The following is a 16,008-nucleotide window of genomic DNA, read 5'->3' on the forward strand; positions in this document are numbered from 1 at the left end:
ATGCATTGTCCTGTAACTTAGTTCTGGGAAAGAAATATGGGTGGAAATGATTAAGCCATTTTCAGTCTGGCCTATCCTCCTCTTTCCTCAGGTGGCCTTATAAGTCCTCTGTAGAAAAAGGAAGTTAGGTCCCACCAGTTTAGGTTCTTTTGAATATATCTGTTATAGCACCTATAAACCTATTTTAGTAAAGAACACCTCGTGTTCTTTACTAAAATAAAGACCAAAGCCTGTGCTAATAACAGTGTCCTTTTTCTTTTACTGATCAAAAGTAGGACTTAAATGTTCCTGTATTACCCAAACATAACTATCTTGGTAACATTCCTTTGAAATTACTTAAGGGCTTTTTTAAAATTATTACCAACTATTTCTAAACCGCTTTTTAAAACATTTCTAATATCTTACAGAAGGCTTGACAACATTATATTGCCAACATATTAAGGGTTAAAGAATGTGTGTATCTGATACTCAGCTTTTCCCTTAAAGAGCACTGCTGTATTAAAGCTGGTATAGCTGAAATGCTACCACAAAATTTTAAAATATAGGTACCCTGGGCTGATTTGTTCTTAATTATATTCTAAAACCTAAGAAGACTATGCTCTCCTTTAAAAAAAAAAAAATATTTTTGTGGTTGCAGATGGACAGAATGCCTTTATTTTATTTATTTATTTTTTAATGTGGTGCTGAGGATCGAACCCATTGCCTCACGCATGCTAGGCAAGCACTCTACCACTGAGCTACAGCCCCAGCACTATGCTCTTCTTTTAACCCTGTTACTTAGTAAAGAAATCTGGAAAATTCTCTGAAGGGAAAATTACACAAATTAAAGCCTCCCTTTCAAGCTGAACAAAATAAGAATAGGTCAATAATACCAATCAAAGGTCAAGGTCAAGACATCTTTTTCTATTGTATTTCTTTCTAAAACCAGATGAGAATAGCCACAAAAGTATGAATTCTATATTACTAAATTCTGTGCATATATCTTAAAAACATGATAATTAAACAGTATTGAGTGCTTCTTGATATCAGGCTGTCATGTTTCAAAGAGATTAACTTATTAAATTCTTACAAATAACACCATGAAATAGGTAATATTATTATCTCCATTTTTACATATGGGATAATTAAGGCTTAGAGAACTTAAGTAACTTGTCACAGAGGTGGAATCTGAACTCAGAATTTGACTCAATCTCATTTACTATGTATTCAGGCAAGAAGTACTTATTGAGGGGTGGAGATGTATCACAGTGGTACAGCACTTGCTAAGCATGTGCAAAGCCCTGGGTTCAATCCCTAGTTAAAGGGGTGAGAGACTGTTTGGTACTTTCTATATATAAGGTACAATTAAAGAGGCTAGAGACACAGAAGTGAGAAAAAACAGACCCAAATTCTTGCCTTCAGCAAGCATCTACTCTAATGGAAAATACAATAACAAACAAATATGTGACAATAACATGAATAAAAGACATGAATACAAAGAGGAGAGGAAGTGACCAAGAGAGTTAACTTAGAAAGGCTGGTCAAGGAAGGAATCCTTGAGATGATATCTGAACAGGGACCTGAACAAAATGAGAAAGCCATATATACATCTAGAAAAGACTACCTTAGATAAAGAAAACTACCAAGTGCAAAAGTCCTCAAATAACAGTAATTTTTTTCATGTCCTCAGGCAAAAGCATGCTTAATATACCCAGGAATCACCAAGGTGGTCAGTGTAGCTAGAACTAGTAAACAAAAGGAAGAATGAGAGGAAATGAGTTTAGAGAAGGACAAGGATCAGATCACAAAGAATCTTGTATGATTAAAGTCAACACTTTCGATTCTGATCTAAATTGTGATGGAAAGTCACTGTAGAGTTTTGTGCATGGAAGTGACAAGCTATTATTTAAGCTTTTACATGATGATCTGCTGTGTGCAAAATATCACAGAGGGGTAAAGAGGGCAGTAAAAATAGTATCTGGAAGACATTTAGGAGACTTTTACTATAATCCAGATGAAAGATGATGCAGGATAGGACTAGGGTAGTGGTGGAGATGATGGGGAAAAGCTTCATGCAATTTGAATGGAACACCTAACAGTCCAGAAGAACTAAATGTGGAAGGTAAGGTTAAGGAAAAAAAAAATCAAACACAATTTCAAGTTCTGGTCTGGTAAATGAGTGAATGAATGGCAGTATTTGTTGACCTGGGAAAAAGTAAGGAAGCAGCAGACTGAGAAGAGAACATCAAGAGTTCCATTTTGAGGCTGGGTGTGGTGCTGCACACCTATAATCCCAGCGGCTTGGGAGGATCGTGAGTTCAAAGCCAGCCTCAGCAATGGCAAGGCCCTAAGCAACTCAGTGAGGCTCTGTCTCTAAATAAAATACAAAATAGGGCTGGGGATGTGGTTCAGTGGTCAAGTGTCCCTGAGTTCAATCCCCAGTACAAAAAAAAAAAAAAAAAAGTCCAGCTTTGATATATGTTAAGATTAAGAGATCGGAACTACTCAAATGGAAATATTACACACACAACTAGAAATATCAGTCTAGAACTCAGGAAAAAGGTCAAAAACAGATGCAGGAATCATCAACACAGAGATGGAATATAAACCAAGAAAATATGAGGAGAACACATGAAAAGAATAAAGACAGAAGCAGATCAAAGATTGAATTTCTTAAAGCACTTCCTGTGAGAAAGAAAATCAATAGAGCATGATCCCAAAAACCAAACAATGGAATGATCAACCATGTCAAATGCACCAGGTCAAATGATACAAAATTTCCTGAGGACAGGGACTGTTAGCCTTTCTCACTGTCTAACCTCATAGTACTCAAAAAATGAAGAAATTTGTTGAATCGAATGAATGAGGGAGTTCTAAGCTTAATGAAGATATTTTAAGATGGGAAATATGACATCAATCAACAAGAACCATTCAATGGAGAAGAAAAATTGATGCAGAACATGAAAAGATTACCAAAACAGAACTTTCTTTTCCCTGGCTGGGGACGGAACTGTGCTAGGTAAGAACTCTACCACTCAGCTACACCCCAACCCTTCTTTTTTGTTTTGTTTTGTTTTTCTTTACCACCTGAGCTACATCCCCAGCCTGTGTGTGTGTCAAAGTTTTGTTTTGTTTCCTTTTTTTTCAAAACAGGGTCTCACTAAATTCCCAGGCTGGCCTTGAATTTGCAATTCTCTTGTCTCAGTCTCCAGTCATTGGGATTACAGGTGTGTGCCTCTGCTCTCAGCTCTTTAAAATTTTAATAAACACAAAATAATGATGCAAATATATGGGATACAATGTGATGTTTCAATACATGTATACACTGTGTAATGATCAAATCAAAGTAATTAACATGTTCATCAACTCAAACTTCGTATGTGGTGAAACATTCAAAATCTTCTTTGAAATGTGCAATACATTGTTAACAAGTTGTCCTACAGAACAATAGAACACCAGAATTTATTCTTTATAACTGCAACTGTGTACCCATTTGCCAACCTTTCCTCATCCCCTCTTCCTTCCACCTTCACTGGTAACCACTATGCTACTTTTATAACATCAGCATTTTTAGATTACACATTATTGACACCATGCAGTATTTGTCTTGTCTGGCTTATTTTATTTAACGATGCCCTTCCACTTTTATTCATATTGTTGGAAATGACAGGCTTTCTTTGTTTTATGGCTGAATAGTATTCTATTGTGTGTGTGTGTGTGTATGTGTGTACATATATATGTGTATGCATATGTGTGTGTATATATATATATATATATATATATATATATATACATATACATACATACATACCACATTTTCTTTATCCATTTATCTATTAACAGGTTGATTCCATATCTTGATTATTATTAATAGTGCTGCAATAAACAAGGTAGTGGAGATGTCTCTTCAACATACTGATTTCATACCAGTGAGAATGCTAGCCTATTTTTCAATTTTTTGAGGAGCCCTCTATACTGTTTTCCACTATAACTGTACTAATTTACATTTCTACCAACAGTATATAAGTGTTCTCTTTTCTCTGCATCCTCAATAGACTTGTTTTATCTTTTTGTTAATAGCCATTGTAACTGGAGTGAAGTGATATCTCATTGAGATTCTGATTTGCATTTCCCTGATGATTAGTGATGTTAAGCATTTTTTCAGATACCATTCTGTTTTAGTTAGTATAGTTTTCTAGTACATTTTTGAGTCATGTATTATTAATGCTTCCAGCTTTGCAAAAATAAAACAATTACATGCAACTCTTAATTAAGGATTGACCTTAAATAGGAGCAGGAACAGATGACCCACACCAATAAGTGGGAGAACAAAGAATGTGGGGATATATACAGATAAGCCAATTGATAAGGTAAGCTTATGAAATCTCTCTTCTGGTTGTCTTTTTTTTTTTTTTTTGAGAGAGAGAGAGAGAGAGCGAGAGAGAGAGAGAGAGAGAAAGAATTTTTAATATTTATTTTTTAGTTTTCGGCGGGCACAACACCTTTGTTCGTATGTGGTGCTGAGGATTGAACCCGGGCCGCATGCATGCCAGGCGAGCACGCCACCACTTGAGCCACATCCCCAGCCCCTCTTCTGGTTGTCTTTTTATTTCCCCTCAGTGAAACAGGAAGCAAAGACATCAACTAAAAGTAAGGAAGACAGAGTGAGTATTGGAGATTCAGGGGAAAAGAAAAACTATCATTTTAAAAAAAAAAAAAAATTTAGTTGTAGATGGGCACATTATCTTTACTTATTTATTTTTATATGGTGCTGAGGATCGAACCCAGTGCCTCAAGAATTTGAGGCAAGAGCTCTACCACTGAGCTATAACCCCAGCCCTTAAACTATCATTTAAGAGTAGGAAAGTTAATAGACTAGTGAAATGTCCTAAGATTGACTGTCAGGACTGACAATTACCTTGAGGTTAGTGATCACATATTTAGATGTCAGTATGGTTTTTTTCCTTCCAGTCACATTCAGGTGGAGAATAGGATTTAAAAAAAAAAAAAAAAAAAAAACAGTTGGTTTAATCATGGATAGGGGTTTGTCAGGCAGGTCTGACTGACACAAAAGAGGCAAAGGAGCTGATGGGTAGGAATGATTATGACAGTCCATGAAAAATTAAGTAGGATATGGAAGAAAGTAAAGGCATGAACTGAGTGACAATAAAAAGAAAATTTTAAAAAAATTGCTTTGAATCAACAGCTGGAAGGCTGGGGTATAGTTCAGTAGTAGAGTGCTTATCTAGCATATGCAAGGCCCTGGGGTCAATCACCAGAACTGCAAAAATTGATTAATTAATTAATTAATTAATAAGAACAAATGCTCTAAAATAAAATAAAAATAAAATAAAATCAATGGCTGAAAGTTCCAAAAAGCTTGCGCAATTTTTGGAGAAGAAATCCTAAAAGGAGAGTGAGCTAGAGATAGGAGACAATGTGAAGGTCAGACTGTGGCAAGCCCAAAACTAAGAGTTTAGAAGTAGAACAACGTTGATAAAGTATACTGAGTGAAGATGAAAGCAGGAGGCTCAGGTTGATGTCAATTTTTTTTCCCACCAATTATTTACTGTACATCTACTGTATACATGGACCTGGTTCAAAGAAGAAAGTATTTGGAAATTAACAATGAGGTACAATAAAACAAAATGGTGGTCAACTATATCTCACGAATAATGCATTCTGTGTAAGCCCCAACTTTCATAACTTCCAGCCTCTTCTTCCCCTCCCAGCCTCACCATTCTTGAGAATTTTTTTCCTCTTCCTCCAAGGCTAAGCTTTGATTCAACAGCTCTAGCTTTCAAACTCCTTTGGAACCCCAAACAAATGTTGATTAATAATGAAAACAATACTTACTGATAAAAACTAATAAATACCAAGGTACCACTGGAATTTCACCAAAAAAGTACAAAACTAGGTGGGAGATTTACCAAAGATACATAAAGCAGCTAAGACCAGCAATAAAGGAGACACACAGATTGCAATATTCAGCTCTATGAATACATGGGGTTGAAAAAAGCTAAGACAGTAAATTCATCTTTAGGGTATCAAGAAGAACAAAGATGGGAAAACCCTGTAAGCACATGTGCCCTAACCTCATCAGGAAAAACTGGCAAACCTGTTTCTGCTTTCACCATCTCAGGCTCTCTGCTCTCAGTATTTTATCATTCCATTTCATTTATATGTGTAGTACTGAGGCTCAAACCCTGGGCCTTGCATATAATAGCCAAGTGCACCACCACTGAGATGCATCCTCAGCCCCTCTCCTCTAGTACTTTTGATGAAACTAAATATTCTGAAGTTAACAGGTTTTTAGGAGCTAGCCCACATCCATACCCTAGATAAGAGGGAAAGGAGGGGGGCTGGGGATGTGGCTCAAGCGGTGGTAGGCTTGCCTGGCATGCGTGCGGCCCAGGTTGGATGCTCAGCACCACATACAAACAAAGATGTTGTGTCCACCGAAAACTAAAAAATAAATAAATTTTTTAAAAAATCTCTCTCTCTCTCTCTCTCTCTCTTTCTCTCTCTCTCTCTTTGAAAAAAAAAAAAAGAGGGAAAGGAGGGCAGATAAAACTTTCTGCATTGAAAAATAAGAATTCTCAAATGCCCATGTCTCAGTCATCATGTCCTATGCTGTATTCTACACATGACCATCAGAGTAATCAAGCTAAAACACAATTATTACCCTTTATACTAAAGTCTATCTACAATAGAAGTTCCTTGAGTCTTAGGTTACCAACTATGTCTTCATTTTCAAGCTCCAGTAATATCAGACCAATTTTAGTTCCCTACATGTTATGCAGCTTCCCTTGTGTGTTTTGTATCCTATACTTTTGCAATATACTAACACTGCAGTGCAGGGTAAGGAAAAGCCAATTTGTTAAAATAATTTTGAAAATTCTCAGTAGTACTAAAGGTACTCTAAAAACATTAAAATTGAACTCACCTTCTCCCAACCTAAAAAATGTTCCATGTCCTTTGCTTGTCTATTTCTCATACTACCATTATTATTCACCCAAATTCAAACTATTTGATTAGTTTTCTATTGACTCATTCATTCATTCAATAAATTCTTATTTAGCATCTACTGTGAGCTCTCCTGGCTATGCATTATCTTAGATAAAACGATGACATAGTTCTTACCTTTAATAATTTGCACCTTAAAAGCAAAAATAAGCCAGGTGCAGTGGTGCATATCTGTAATCCAACAGCTCAGGAGGCTGAGGCAGGAGGATCACAAGTTCAAAGCCAGCCTAGGCAACTTAGCAAGGCATTAATTAAGCAACTCAGTAAGACCCTGAATCTAAATAAAATATAAAAAGGACTAGGGATATGGCCCAGTGGAAAAGCAAAGGGCCCTAAGGAACCAAGGGGGGGAAAAATCTAATTTTGATTTTTCTAATAAAAAGTGGGAAGTTTTAAAGCCAAGTGCAGTGGTACATGACTGTAATCACAGCTACTTGGGAAGCTGAAGCAGGAGGATCTCAAGTTTAAGGCCAGCCTGGGTAACTCAGCATGATTCTGTCTCAAAATAAACTAAATTTTCAAAAAAGCAAGGTGGATATCTGGCATATAGCTAAGTGGGGGTAGAAGATTTTCCACTTGCCTAGCATGCATGAGGTTTGATCCCTAGGTAACCAATGAGTTTGAATCTTTTTAAATAAAACACAGAATATATTATTTTTTTAAAATGTTCTAAGTTGTAGATGGACACAATATCTGCATTTTTATTTTTTTATGTGGTGCTGAGGATCGAACCCAGGGCCTCACGCATGCGAGGCAAGCGCTCTACCACTGAGCTACAAGCCCAGCCCATATATTATAATTTAACATATGGGAATAAAGGTTTGAAAGATGTTGTGAAGGCAGTATTGGTACAACCTAACAAATGACTAGCCCAGGAGGTCAAGGGCATCAGAAAACGCAAATATCATGTATTTAATGTCAAGTTTGTTGACAAAAAGGAAAGATGTAGGGAGAAGCCACTGACCTCTGGAGATCCAAGTCCTGCATCTTCATCAGAACTTATTCAAAAATACCAGCAAAATATAAAGTATAAAAAACACTATTCCATGTCATAAAAAATGGAGAACAAAGTTATTTACTACCACAATGAACAGAATCCATCCAGCCTAATAACACACCCATAACACATTTTGAAAATTTTGCCCTTTGAAATCATAATTATAAATTATAGACTTTCAGAGTCATATCAAGTCATAAAAATCACAAATTAAAGAACACAAATGCTGAGAGTCTGTAGTGGAAATACTAAACCCCAAAACTGAAATATAGAATTAAGAAAAGAGGTCAGGCCTAAAGACTCAGATGACTCTACAAGGTTCTGTAACACAATGCCATTAACAGAGGACTACAGATCCTTGTTCCACATCCTAAGCACTTGCCACAAATAGAGTGAGTCTGCTAGAGACTAGCAAACAATAAAGGAACAAACTAAGCACAGAGGACATATCCTCAAGGAACATTTTAGGGAACAGGAAGAGAAAAGAGACACAAGGGAGCAGTCAGGGAAGCAACAGTGGAATGGATTACCATAAAAAAGAAGAAAATGTCAAGAAGGAACACATGGTCAACAGTGACAAACAGCTCACACAGGTCAGAGAGTATGAGGACTAGGAAAAAACTATGAGATTCTGTCATAAAAAGGTCCCTAGAACTTCTACAGATTTCTCTGTGTAGCTCTTTCACAATGAAACTTTTCACCAGTAGCAGACATTGTATTTTAATTTGAAAAACAAATTTTAGTATTCTTCACAGCTTATCCACACAATGGAAAATTATACAGCAATTAAAAAGAACAAAGTATTTCTATAAAGAACAACATAAGTGAGCTTCACAGACATGATCCAATGAAAGAATTTAGTAATGAAAGGCAGCAAACTGAATTATTCCATTCATATAAAGTATTAGTTCAAAACTAATCTATGGTCATAGTCATGAAACAGTTACTTTGGAGGACAGTAGTAACTGAAAGAAAACACAATGAAGCAATCTGGGGTACTGGAAATGTATTCCATCTTGATCTGAATAATCGTCATATGGGTGTATTTGTTCTGTAAAAATTCACAAGCTAAATGAACCTTTGATTTGTGAACCCTAAGACAAACCTCAATGAAAATGTAAACCAAAAAGTAGTTACTGATGACCCTGAAGACAACAATTTTGGGAAAGTGTAAGTTTATAGGACATACTAGATATCAGGAATGTATACAAGGTAAAGAAATTGAGACATTTTTCAAGAAGGTTGTTAGTGAAGCAAAAAAGAAATAAAGTAGTGTGGGTGGGCTACACAATTCAGGGAAATTATGCTATTTTATGTCTATTTGATATATAAGACAGAGAACATACATAACAAGGGTCTTTAGCAGACAAGAGCAGAAGAATATAAGTACAGGAATAAGCCTCAAAGAGAAGGATGGACAATTCTTTCTGAGACTAAACCTAACAATGAGTAAACATAAAGAGGGAAAAGTCAAGTAATACTGAACTTCTGAAAAATAAACACTAAGGTCAACTGTACCAGGTAAATTGAGTCAGAAAAGGATCTGGACTTGACTATACATTTTTTAAGTTTTAAATAGGGACTGCACAGGATGTAAAAGACAAGGATGGGTGGAAGGGGATTACAGCAACAGGATAATGCTCAGCAGCCTAAAAGCAATGGCAGAGACAGCCAAGGGTGCAGTTTATTTAAAATATCACGCGGAAAAACAAAATTCAGAAAAAAAAAAATCCAACGGTTGGGATGAGCATCACTGAAACTATATAATAGTGATGTCTAATGAAGATCCTTATTTAACTGAGGGAAAAGAGGTAGAAAAGCTATAAAAAGTCTTGAAATGAATATTCAAGGATGAAAACACTGGGGTCTAGAGTGGAGCTGTGCAAAAGAAAAGTTGTCAGTGGAGTTCATGACTACAGAACATTTTTCTGCAAATCCATCAAGATCAAGGATCACATATTCTCCTTTCAAAACTTTCTAAAGCTAATAGTGGCAGCTTTTCCTTCCTGATAAAACTGACCTTTATCCCCTACTTATAAATACACCTACTATTGTCTAATAAATTACATAAACACATTCTGTCCATTTAGAAACCCGATGAATATTTTTACATTGCTTTCTCTGTTTTTCCATTAAGGTATTTTCAGTGGTAAACTAAAAAGCAAAGCCTAGATCTATGATTATGTTTCTACTTGGGACTGCACATGTGCAAATGTTATAAAAATTGGCATTTCATGAAGTAGACGTTTCTAAGGAGAATGTTAACAATGATTCTGAACACACCAGTACAAAAGTATAAGGATGACCAAATCAGAAAACGTTTAAGAATGTCCCATTTTTATAATTCATGAGGACAATCTCTTTAAAAAAAAAAAAAAAAGCATAACACTCTTTCAAATTGCCATTCCTCTTCAATATTTACCCCTCTGGATAGCTCCATACTCCTTTAGTAAGCCTACTCTTTGCAGCCTGTTCACGTAGCCCACATTCCAGTGCTCCTTCTCCCCATCCAGAACCCCTAGCTACAAATGCCTCTAGGACCATTTTTTCATTTCCCTATTCCCCCATTTCCAATTCAACTCCAAGCCACCACATCCTCCCTTCACTCCCAATTTTTCTTCCTCTCTAGACTTCCCACCTCCTTCCCCAAACTACTCAGTCCCCACACCCCTCAAAGGCTCCAGCCCGGGTCCCCTCGCCCGAGGTCCCCTCCCCCACAACTCCCTTTCAGGTTCCACCTCCCTATCCTTTTCCTCCCGGACCCCAACCCTCCCTACCTGCTCCCTGCCCTCGGGCCCCTTGGGCCCGGTTCGCTCCTCCAGTCTCTGCCTCCCGGGCGGCGCTCGCCGGCGCGGGGGCAGGGGCTGGGACTGGGGCAGTTCTGCCGCCCTCTGAGCCCCATCCTCTCGGTGGGCGGGCGGCGGCGGCTGCGGTCGGTCGCGGCAGCGGCTCCGCTTCATGTCTCTGGCTGGGCCCGGAGGGCGTCAGCACCCCGACCGTCCCGGCCTCGCACAGCCCCGGGCCGCAGCGCTGCCGCGGCAACCACCGCCCGCGGCCACCATGGCCCGGCGGGCTCCCGAAGCCACCGACCCCGGCCCGCAGCGTCTCCGCGCTTTCTGGAGGCTCAAGCGCCGCGATCGCCTCGGCGCTCCTTACGCAGGCGGCAGCATTGCCACCCCCTGTCTTCTTCCACCCGGCACACGCTGGACCGGCCACCCGCCGCCGCCGCCGCCGTAGCCACCGCCGCCACCGCTGCCGCCGCCGGCTCAGCAGCCAGCCGCCCGCCAGCCAGCCAGCCTCCGGCCGGCCCCGCCCCTCGCGCGCGCGCACGGGAAGCCCGCCCGCCACCTCCGAACGCGCGCGGCCTCCCGCGCACGCGCCAGCGAACGGTCGCAAAAGACCCGCCCGTGGCCCCGCCGCGCACTGGGAAGCGGAAAGGGGCGGGACTCCCGGCCTGCCGAGGCGGCTGCGGACTCTCATTGATTGTTCCATTCATCCATTCATGAGTCTATATGCCGAGCCAAGATCGGTGCAGGAAATCCAAAAACGAATTCCAGCAGGAGGGGGAGAGGGTCCGGAGCAGGAAGGAGACCAAATATACAATTAGCGAGTAAAATGCTAATGAATACCTTTTAATTCAGTGCCTGCCAACCTTCCTCTAATTCTCACATAACGCTTGGGAGTATAGCCAGTTCATTCTTAATGTTACAGATAAGGAGACTCAGGTGAAGTGAAACTTACTAGGTCACCCAGCAAATCAGCGATCAACCTAGACAGGACTTAAAAGACAAATTCTGGCTCTTATATCCCTTTTACACCGTTTCCTGTTCTTTCCAGGCAGTAGGAGCGTGGGAAAAAAAAAATCCTATGAAAGAGGAAGAAGTGATGGACTCCTTGGGAACAAAAATGTCTTTACGGAATGATCTCCAGGACTCCTCACTGACAATGAAGTCATCGTGCCCAGGCCAGCCTGCGGTGCCCTGGGCAGCCTGATCTGCAGCCTCCAAGTGACTCATCTGCTCAGCAACGTGCAGTGGTAACTCAACCCTGCCTGGCCTCCTGGCTTCTGTTGGTCTGCTGCAATGCTGTATTTTTCCTCTTTGACCCAAAAAGAGTTCATTCCCAGAAGCCTTTCCTGTAAGCTACACCCATTTGTCATGTCTCCCTGAACCCTTTATAAAGGTGGAGTGCCTTCTTGGATACTGTGCATTCAATGAACATACACACAAACAAGAAATAAGTTGTATTATTTCCACTTTACAGTTGAGGAAACAGGTTCAAGTCACAAATTGTGCTCAACATCACAGAACTAATAAGTGCAGAGTGAGGACCCACACAGAGGTCTATCAGATATCAGAGCCTACACACATAAACAAAGCACTTGACAACCTGTCATGAACCTGTTCCTACATTCCTGTCCCAGTTCCTTACTACCCATTCAGCTGCCTCAAGCAGAAACCTGAAAGTCATCCTGGACTCCTTTCTTCTCCTCCCTCCCTCCCTCCCATCCAATTAACAAACAAGTCTTGTTGCTTTTGTAACCCCACTATCTCTCCAATTTGCCTCTTCTTTCCAAGCAACTGGCACTGCCTCAAGTCAAATCCCAGGCATTCACCTGCTTGCCTGGGAAAGCCCTCCAACTGGTTCACCTGCATCCAGTCTCATACTCTTCAAACCAATCCTCCAAAAAGACCTCACAAGGATCTTCATGTAACATTATTCCCTTGCTTTAAAACAGTTAAAACAAATTTGGGTGTATACCTGTAATCCTAGCTACCCCAGAGGATAAGTTAGGAGGATTGCAAGTTTGAGGCCAGTCTGGGCAACTTAGGGAGACCCTGTCTCAAAAAAAAAAAAAAGGACTGGGGATGTAGCTCAGTGTTAGAGTGCCCCTGGTTCAATCCCCACTGTCAATAAAAGGTGGCGGGGGGTGGGGGGGGGGAGATTTACTATAAGTGGCAAGGCCATCCAAAACCCAGTCTCTGCCTACCTTTCTCTCATTAACCCATGCTGTGACACTACATGTGCAGAAAAACACTCCAATCATCCTGAGCCTAAGAAGAAATTTTTTGGAAGGGTATTTTGAAAGGATCAGAAAACTAGAGATTGGAGAAATAGGCAGATAGGCAGAAACAAGGGACTTCCACAGATTGCATGTGGACAACAATCTCGGGACACTGTTATTACTACCAGCATGTTCTTTCTACATGGCTACTGAGCACCCCTGCAAAGGAACTCTAACTCTCTCTTCATAATTGTATGATCATCCCAGATTCAGTCTCTGGCAATAGAATCCACTGACTCAGCCTTGGTAACTTATGGACCAGAACCCCATTTGACTTTTCACCTTCCACTACTGAGACTAGGAAAGCAGACAGACTCTAGGGTAGCTAGAATAATACATCCCTTCCCCAGTATTTACACCTTTGTATAATACCCTCCCTGCTTCGGTGTAGGTGGCATCTGTGATTTGTTTCTAACCAATAAAATACAGCAAAACTGATGCAATATCACTTCTGTAATTATGTTACAACATATAATGCTCTGTGTTGCTAGAAGACTCACTTGCATAATGAACTTGAAGAAGCAAATGTCAGGTTCTGAATTCAGTGCCTATGGAAAGGACCATGTGGCAGAAAATTGGCAACCTATAAGAGCTGAAGGCAGACTCTTAACAGCAAACAAAACAAACCCCAAGTGCTCAGTCTTCCAACCACAAGGAAAATAATTCTGCCAACAATAAGACTGAACTTAGAAACAGACCCTTCTCCAGTTGAGTCTCCAGATAAGAATACAACCCAGTGGGCTGGGATTGTGGCTCAGTAATAGAGTGCTTGCCTACATGTGTGAGGCACTGTGTTTGATTCTCAGCACCGCATGTAAATAAATGAATAAAATAAAGGTCCAATAACATGTAAAAAAATTTAAAAATTGTTTAAAAAAATACAACCCAGCTGATGCTTTGAGGGAAGAGTAGTGAAAACCTGAGCCAGCCAACAGCTAAGTCAGACCTGGACCTCTGTCCCCCAGAAACTGTGAGATAAGGTATGTTATTTTGAATTTATGGTAATTAACAAATTTCTATTACATAGTTGTTGAAAATTAACACAAGCCAGGCTTGAGCCCAGAAATTGAGGTCTGCCTGGACAACAAAATGAGATCCAGCTCAAATAACAACAACAACAAAAAATTAATACAAGCCAGATGCTTTCTCAGCCTCCCATCAGCCAGAGATGATCAGGTGACACAATCTTCTCCAAATCTACTTTTTCTCCCATCTTCCCCAGCTCAATAAATAACAAGTTGCCAGGCATGGTGGTGCACACCTATAATCCCAGCAGCTCAGGAGGCTGAGGCAGGAGGATCAGGAGTTCAAAGCCAGCCTCAGCAAAAGCAAGGCACTAAGCACTTCAGCAAGACCCTGTCTCTAAATAAAATACAAAATAGGGCTGGAATGTGGCTCAGTGGTCAAGTGCCCCTGAGTTCAATCTCCAGTACTCCACCCCCACCAAAAAGGGACAAGTCAATTTTTTCAATTGCTCAAGCCAAAATTTCAGAGTGGTCCTTGAGTACTCCCTTTCTCACATACTTCACATCCACTCCACTACTAAATTCTATGCAAATTACTAAGATATTATATTAACTGGGAAGGAGACAATGGTGACTAGTACTAAGACAATGATAATTGGGATGAAAGAAAGTAGGTAGATTTTAGAGAGAAATGAAAAGCACTAACAACAGGACCTGTTGATTACTTCTGGGTAGAGAGGGAGAGGGAAATAAAGACTTAAGAATAATTTACAGGGCTGGGGTTGTAGCTCAGTGGTAGAGCACTTGCCTAGCATGTGTGAGCCCTGGGTTTGATTCTCAGTATCACATATAAATAAAATAAAGGTACATTGACAACTAAAAATTTTTTAAAAAGAGAATATTTTCCAGGGGCTGGAGTTGTGGCTCACTGGTAGAGCACTTGGCTTACACATGTGAGACACTGGATTCAATCCTCAGCATCATATAAAAACAATAAGCAAAATAAAGGTATTGTATCCATCCACAACTAAAAAAAAAATTTTTTTAAATAATTTCCAAGTTTCAGGCTTGGGCAATTGATATAGGGAAATGGAAGAGAAAGAAAGTTTGAAAGAGATTATAGTAATTTCACTTTAGATGTATTTGCTTTGAAATGCCAGTGAAATACCCAAGATAAGCTTTTGATTAAATTGCTTTAGAGCTCATAAGTGAGGGAAGTGTACTAATACAGGCTGTTCCATAACCTCAGAGTATGAATGTGGTTGGTAACTAGATCATCTAAAATGCCATCTCTCATACGTCTAGCAGTTGGCAAGCTACTGGCCATCGAAATGGGAGCAACAAAGCCATATACACCACATCATCCATTAGGCATGCTTGGACTTCTTTATTCAGCAGCTGTAGTGGGTTCCCAAGAACAAAGGGACAGAAACCTCAAAGCACTTGCCAAGTCTCTATTGGTGCCACATTGCCAAAGTAAGTCAGTATGGGAAGTGACTAAAGTTACATGGCAAAGGGGAGTGGATTCAGAGCAGGGAGGAACATGTGACTATCTTTGAATTCTACTTAGGAAAATCAATCTAACTTCCATAGCCTAGTCCAGCTAGAATTAGATTAGCCCATCAACATCATTTCTTTTTAAGACCATTTGTTATGGACTGAATATTTGTGTCATCTCAAAAATGTGTATGTGGGCTGGGGATGTGGCTCAAGCAGTAGCGTGCTCGCCTGGCATGCAAGGGGCACAGGGCACGGGGTTCGATCCCCAGCACCACATAAAAATAAAATAAAGATGTTGTGTCCACTGAAAACTAAAAAATAAATATTAAAAAATTCTCTCTCTCTCTCTCTCTCTAAAAAAAATGCATATGTTGAAATCTTAACTCCCCATTGTGACTATATAGATGGCCCCTGAATTATGATGGTTTGACTTATGATTTCCTTATTTTACAATGGCTTGGAAATGATATGAATTC

The 16,008-nt window shown here is 39.8% G+C and overlaps 1 protein-coding gene across 10 annotated transcripts in view; it reads right to left on the minus strand.

The window, feature by feature from the left end:
* Positions 1-11,301, minus strand: part of MAST2 (microtubule associated serine/threonine kinase 2) — a 181,433-nt gene extending 170,132 nt beyond the window's left edge. For 9 of the 10 annotated variants that reach the window (XM_081307163.1, XM_081307168.1, XM_081307169.1 and 6 more), the window contains exon 1: positions 10,780-11,300. In XM_081307163.1, the coding sequence (XP_081163289.1) occupies positions 10,780-10,962 (183 nt within the window). In that variant the 5' untranslated portion in view covers positions 10,963-11,300. Of the gene's footprint in view, positions 1-10,779 lie in introns of all 10 variants that reach the window. The other variant, XM_081307162.1, reaches the window with a different exon arrangement.
* Between the last annotated feature and the right edge of the window lie 4,707 nt (positions 11,302-16,008).

The sequence above is a fragment of the Spermophilus citellus genome (assembly GCF_964194105.1).
Source record: "Spermophilus citellus genome assembly, chromosome: 9".
NCBI classification, from domain to species: Eukaryota; Metazoa; Chordata; class Mammalia; order Rodentia; family Sciuridae; genus Spermophilus; species Spermophilus citellus.